The 7,500-nt window shown below is 34.0% G+C and overlaps 1 protein-coding gene across 2 annotated transcripts in view; it reads left to right on the top strand.

Annotated features, from left to right (window-relative positions):
- The window catches only part of lama5 (laminin, alpha 5), a 169,332-nt gene that overhangs the window by 9,418 nt on the left and 152,414 nt on the right, over window positions 1-7,500 (top strand). For both annotated transcript variants that reach the window (XM_062052488.1, XM_062052489.1), the window contains exon 2: window positions 2,528-2,680. In XM_062052488.1, coding sequence (XP_061908472.1) covers window positions 2,528-2,680 — 153 coding nt within the window. The remainder of the gene's footprint in view (window positions 1-2,527; window positions 2,681-7,500) is intronic.

The following is a 7,500-nucleotide window of genomic DNA, read 5'->3' as shown; positions in this document are numbered from 1 at the left end:
AGTTAATATGGTCATCTAGTTAGTTACCATGGTCATCTAATTAGTTACTATGGTCATCTAGTTAGTTACTATGGCCATCTAGTTAGTTACTATGGTCATCTAGTTAGTTACTATGGTCATCTAATTAGTTACTAAGGTCATCTAGTTAGTTACCATGGCCATCTAGTTAGTTACTATGGTCATCTAGTTAGCTACCATGGCCATCTAGTTAGTTACTATGGTCATCTAATTAGTTACTATGGTCATCTAGTTAGTTACCATGGCCATCTAGCTAGTTACTATGGTCATCTAATTAGTTACTATGGTCATCTAGTTAGTTACCATGGCCATCTAGTTAGTTACTATGGTCATCTAGTTAGTTACCATGGCCATTTAGTTAGTTACCATGGCCATCTAGTTAGTTACTATGGTCATCTAGTTAGTTACCATGGTCATCTAGTTAGTTACTATGGTCATCTAATTAGTTACTATGGTCATCTAGTTAGTTACCATGGTCATCTAATTAGTTACTATGGTCATCTAGTTAGTTACCATGGCCATCTAGTTAGTTACTATGGTCATCTAATTAGTTACCATGGCCATCTAGTTAGTTACCATGGCCATCTAGTTAGTTACTATGGTCATCTAGTTAGTTACCATGGCCATCTAGTTAGTTACTATGGTCATCTAATTAGTTACTATGGCCATCTAGTTAGTTACTATGGTCATCTAATTAGTTACTAAGGTCATCTAGTTAGTTACCATGGCCATCTAGTTAGTTACTATGGTCATCTAGTTAGCTACCATGGTCATCTAGTTAGTTACTATGGTCATCTAATTAGTTACTATGGTCATCTAGTTAGTTACCATGGCCATCTAGCTAGTTACTATGGTCATCTAATTAGTTACTATGGTCATCTAGTTAGTTACCATGGCCATCTAGTTAGTTACTATGGTCATCTAGTTAGTTACCATGGTCATCTAGTTAGTTACTATGGTCATCTAATTAGTTACTATGGTCATCTAGTTAGCTACCATGGTCATCTAATTAGTTACTATGGTCATCTAGTTCGTTACTATGGTCATCTACTTAGTTACCATGGCCATCTAGTTAGTTACTATGGTCATCTAGTTAGTTACTATAGCCATCTAGTTAGTTACCATGGCCATCTAGTTAGTTACTATGGTCATCTAGTTAGTTACTATGGTCATGTAGTTAGTTACCATGGCCATCTAGTTAGTTACTATGGTCATCTAGTTAGTTACCATGGCCATCTAGTTAGTTACTATGGTCATCTAATTAGTTACTATGGTCATCTAGTTAGTTACTATGGTCATCTAAGTCACAGCAGCTCAGACGAGGCACTAAGCAGTGTGGAGATTTTCACAACAAAGTTCTAAAGCTTATTGATCTATCAGATTGTAGGTGGTTTTTTTTGTTTGTTTTGCTGAGTTTGTTGCATTTTTGTTGTGTTTTGTTTGATTGTAAAATACGGGGATGGAGAGGAGGTGTGTAACGTTCATATGTTGTCAATATTCAGTGTTTTATCGGTCGTAGTTAATATTGTAAATCCCACATTCTTTATATTCATGTACATTCTGGGTGTCAAATTCAGTAAAAAAAATAAATTCCATTCCGTTTTTTAAGGTGGTCCGTCACATTGGCGTTGTTAGGCCTATTTTGGGGGGGCTGTAGCCCCCTAAAATGTTCTTAAGCCCCCCTAAATAATTTGGTGTTAAAAAAAATAAAAATAAAAATTAAAAAAAAAATTTTTTTTTTTTTTACAAATACATGCTGAAATATTCATTCTAAAGTGGCCCGAATATGAGTTTAAATAAATAATCATATAACCTGTCATTATTCACTCAGTTTCCCCTCACTTCACAGTGTAAGGTAGAGAGTCCCTTTAGTGCGTCGGTATGCAATCCATTCCAGTGTTCATATAGAAAATGCCCACATCACTCAGAATCCAGTCCGCATTTTCTCTGCGACCTTGCTTGCGGTCCTTGGACTTGTTCATACAGAAAATGCCCACATCACTCAGAATCCAGTCCGCATTTTCTCTGCGACCTTGCTTGCGGTCCTGCAGGTGTACGAAGCACATTAGCACACAGCACTGCAGAACAAGAACCTTGTGTCTGCAATTGTAAATAATTGAGTTTTTAAGTTTTGTGTTTCTTGTAGAATCTATATAAAGTAATATACATTAGCCTATTGTTAAAATAATGAAAAAAACATCATTAAATATATTTGTTTTATTGTATTGTTACATTAATAGCTGTTGTATTATTATAGGATGGCTTGTTAAACATTTCATAGGATTTTCAGAGGGTGGAAAAACCAAGACATTTAATATAAAATGTAAAATGAATAAATACATACTGAACACACATTGAAAATAAACCCACTGAAATAATAATAATAACAATGATTAATTTCTAAGTCTTTGTTAGCTGTTTGTGAAATTTTGTGCTCGTGGGCTACGTTTGCTCGCATCCTGTGCATCTCCTGGGGGCTACGACATTTGACAAGTCTTTGCCTCCTCAGGGTCAGTACTGCGACACCTGTAGCCACGGTGACAGCGACCGCGCCCACCCCATCACCAACGCCGTCGACGGGACGGAGCGATGGTGGCAGAGCCCGCCTCTGTCGCGCAGCACCGACTTCAACCAGGTCAACGTGACGCTAGACCTCGGACAGGTAAGATGCTAACTTTCCTACTGGCTAAGTCCTCTTTCAACCATGCTAAAGTTGACTTCTTCAGGTCTAGCTTGTACTTCTTACCTTCTTCAGACCTGAGAGAAATGCCTCCCTCTTTAGGACCAGCCTTTTATAGATATATAAAGAAGTGTATTTACAACAATAATAATGTATATATACTATGCAAATATAAAAAAAAGCTTGTTGAGAAAAATTTGTTGGGATTTCACAAGAAAAAGGTCACAATTTCACAAGAAAAACTTAGAATTTTGCCAGTATTATAATAGGAGTCGTCATTTTACTCAATGCAAGTCAGAATTTGACAAGAAAAACTGAACATTTGTGCAATATTATGATAAAAGTTGGAATTTTACTCAATAATAGTCGCAGTTTTACAAGAAAAGATTAACATTTTGGCAATTTTATGAAAAGAGTCGTAATTTTCCTCGACGAAAGCCACCATTTTATAAGAAAACTTTAAAAATGTTGGCAATATTATAATAATCAGAATTTTGCTTGGCAATACTATGACAAAAGTCATCATTTTGCAAAAAAATTGCAATATAGTGATATAAGGCAGAATTTTACATGACAAAAATGTCACCATTTTGCATCAAAAAGTAATCATTTTACATAAAAAAGTAATAGTTTTATGAGAAAATATTGCAATATTACAGAAACAGAAAGAATATGAGAAATTGTTCCCAATTTTCTAAGAAAAAAGTCGACACATTGTGAGAAAAAGACTGCTTTTAGTTATTTCTTTTATTGGTTTTTAATTTTCATTATTTACTTCAATTTATTACAGTATGTCTCTATATACATTTATTTTGTATTTTTATTAATTTTGGCCAAAAGGGGGCGCTTTTCAATTTCTTACACACACTTGTTATTACATATGTTGACCAGAGGGGGAGCACTTTTAAAAGCGACACAAAATCCCTCCTTTTTGGGACCACCCTCATGTTGATAGATGTCACCACAAATGAGACATTGTCTACTAGATGCAATGTTATTGATTTATGTCATCACTTGTTCACACCTCCTCATATGGAAGATACTTTTCCTTCTTCATGTCTCAAGAAGGGTAGAAATACAAGAACACACACACACACAATCTTGTATTTTTTACCTTCTTGAGACCTGAGAAAAATGCCTCCCTCTTTAGGACCAGCCTTTCTAGATATATAAAGAAGTGTATTTACAACATTAATAATATATACATACTATGCAAATATAATAAAGCTCGTTGTGAGAAATGAGTTGGAATTTCACAAGAAAAACATAGAATTTTGGCAGTATTATAATAAAAGTCATAATTTTACTCAATGCAAGTCAAAATTTGACAAGAAAAACTGAACATTTGTGCAATATTACTATAAAAGTTGGAATTTTACTCAATAACAGTCTCAGTTTAACAAGAAACGCTTAACATTTTGGCAATTTTATGAAAAGAGTCGTAATTTTACTCGATGAAAGCCACCATTTTATAAGAAAACTTAAAAAATGTTGGCAATATTATAATAATCGGAATTTTGCTTGGCAATATTATGACAAAAGTCATCATTTTGCATCAAAAAGTAATAATTTTACATAAAAAAGTAATCATTTTATGAGAAAATATTGCAATATTACAGAAACAGAAAGAATATGAGAAATTGTTCCCAATTTTATAAGAAAAAAGTCGACACATTGTGAGAAAAAGGCTTATTTATTTCTTTTATTGGTTTTTAATTTTCATTATTTACTTCAAGTTATTACAGTATGTCTCTATATACATTTATTTTGTATTTGTATTAATTTTGGCCAAAAGGGGGCGCATTTCAATTTCTTGCACACACTTGTTATTACATATGTTGACCAGAGGGGGAGCACTTTTAAAAGCGACACAAAATCCCTCCTTTTTGGGGCCACCCTCATGTTGATAGATGTCACCACAAATGAGACATTGTCTACTAGATGCAATGTTATTGATTTATGTCATCACTTGTTCACACCTCCTCATATGGAAGATACTTTTCCTCCTTCATGTCTCAAGAAGGCTAGAAATACAAGAACACTCACACACACACACACACACACACACATACACTCACACACACACAATCTTGTATTTCTTACCTTCTTGAGACCTGAGAAAAATGCCTCCCTCTTTAGGACCAGCCTTTCTAGATATATAAAGAAGTGTATTTACAACATTAATAATATATACATACTATGCAAATATAAAAAAAAGCTTGTTGTGAAAAATGTGTTGGAATTTCACAAGAAAAACATAGAATTTTGGCAGTATTATAATAAAAGTCGTCATTTTACTCAATGCAAGTCAAAATTTGACAAGAAAAACTGAACATTTGTGCAATATTATGATAAAAGTTGGAATTTTACTCAATAACAGTCGCAGTTTTACAAGAAAAGCTTAACATTTTGGCAATTTTATGAAAAGAGTCGTAATTTTACTCGACGAAAGTCACCATTTTATAAGAAAACTTTAAAAATGTTGGCAATATTATAATAATCAGAATTTTGCTTGGCAATATTATGACAAAAGTCATCATTTTGAAAAAAAAAGTAATAATTTTACATAAAAAAGTAATCATTTTATGAGAAAATATTGCAATATTACAGAAACAGAAAGAATATGAGAAATTGTTCCCAATTTTATAAGAAAAAAGTCGACACATTGTGAGAAAAAGACTTATTTATTTCTTTTATTGGTTTTTAATTTTCATTATTTACTTCAAGTTATTGCAGTATGTCTCTATATACATTTATTTTGTATTTGTATTCATTTTGGCCAAAAGGGGGCGCTTTCCAATTTCTTACACACACTTGTTATTACATATGTTGACCAGAGGGGGAGCACTTTTAAAAGCGACACAAAATCCCTCCTTTTTGGGACCACCCTCATGTTGATAGATGTCACCACAAATGAGACATTGTCTACTAGATGCAATGTTATTGATTTATGTCATCACTTGTTCACACCTCCTCATATGGAAGATACTTTTCCTCCTTCATGTCTCAAGAAGGGTAGAAATACAAGAACACACACACACACACACACACACAATCTTGTATTTTTTACCTTCTTGAGACCTGAGAAAAATGCCTCCCTCTTTAGGACCAGCCTTTCTAGATATATAAAGAAGTGTATTTACAACATTAATAATATATACATACTATGCAAATATAAAAAAAAGCTTGTTGTGAAAAATGTGTTGGAATTTCACAAGAAAAACATAGAATTTTGGCAGTATTATAATAAAAGTCGTCATTTTACTCAATGCAAGTCAAAATTTGACAAGAAAAACTGAACATTTGTGCAATATTATGATAAAAGTTGGAATTTTACTCAATAACAGTCGCAGTTTTACAAGAAAAGCTTAACATTTTGGCAATTTTATGAAAAGAGTCGTCATTTTACTCGACGAAAGTCACCATTTTATAAGAAAACTTTAAAAATGTTGGCAATATTATAACAATCGGAATTTTGCCAAAAAATTGCAATATTGTGATAAAAGGCAGAATTTTACATGACAAATGTCAGCATTTTGCATCAAAAAGTCATAATTTTACGTTAAAAAATAATAATTTTACGAGAAAATATTGCAATATTACAGAAACAGAAAGAATATGAGAAATGATTCCCAATTTTATGAGAAAAAAGTCGACACATTGTGAAAAAAGACTGCTTTTAGTTATTTTTAAAAAAAATTTTTGGTTTGTAATTATTGTTTAATCTTCATTATTTACTTCAAGTTATTACAGTATGTCTATTTTTATTATTACATATGTTGGCCACAGGGGGAGCACTTCCAATTTGTACACATACTTGTTATTTCATATGTTGGCCAAAGGGGGAGCACTTTTAAAAGCGACACACAGTCAATTTGAAAAATCCCTCCTTTTTGGGACCACCCTCATTTTGATAGATGTCACCACCAGGGGGTGCAAATGAGATCTCTATTTTTCGTTTTTGTGTAACGTGCTTAAGGCCGATGACAAAGGAGTCAGGGACCACAGGTGGCCCGTGTGCCGCACTTTGGCCAACCCAGCTGTAGAAGCTAACAGTTAATAACCACTATAGTCTTAGTAGCGTAGTGTATTTGTTCATCCTATGCTCACACATGGCTTGTCTTACGTCAGCACAGGAAGTGGTCAAATCAGCCGTTCAACTGGCCGTTTTTTTCAGGGATGAATAGGGAAGTCCTTCTTTAGCTTCCGTCTTGTTTTATCATATATTGCTGCCTTTGCACCTGTCAATGTTCACTTTTGTACGCACATTAAATCAACACAAAAATCCTGACTTTGGAGCAATGTTCACGGACTCTAGTATTTGGCTCTCTATTAGATGCAATGCTTTTCCGTATTGGGACCATGATTTCACTTACTTTTCCTTGTTGGTGTCTCGAGAAGAGTAGAAATACAATAACACACACACACACACACACACACACACACACACACACACACACACACACACACACACACACACACACACACAGTGGAATACACACCACATGGCCACTTCATTAGGTACACCATCTAGTGATAAAAATGATGTCGCTAATACATAACCTTCACTTTTGATTGAAATGTCACACTGTTTCACTTTTGTACGCACATTAAATCAACAAAAAATCCTGACTTTGGGGCAATGTTCACGGACTCTAGTATTTGGCTCTCTATTAGATGCTATGGTTTTCCTTATTGGGACCAAGATTTCGCTTACTTTTCCTTGTTGGTGTCTCGAGAAAGGTAGAAATACAATAACACACACACACACACAGTGGAATACACACCACATGGCCACTTCA

Source organism: Entelurus aequoreus, linkage group LG07, assembly GCF_033978785.1.
Source record: "Entelurus aequoreus isolate RoL-2023_Sb linkage group LG07, RoL_Eaeq_v1.1, whole genome shotgun sequence".
NCBI classification, from domain to species: Eukaryota; Metazoa; Chordata; class Actinopteri; order Syngnathiformes; family Syngnathidae; genus Entelurus; species Entelurus aequoreus.
Note: the sequence above shows the minus strand (reverse complement) of the source record. Positions and strands in the feature narration are given on the sequence as shown.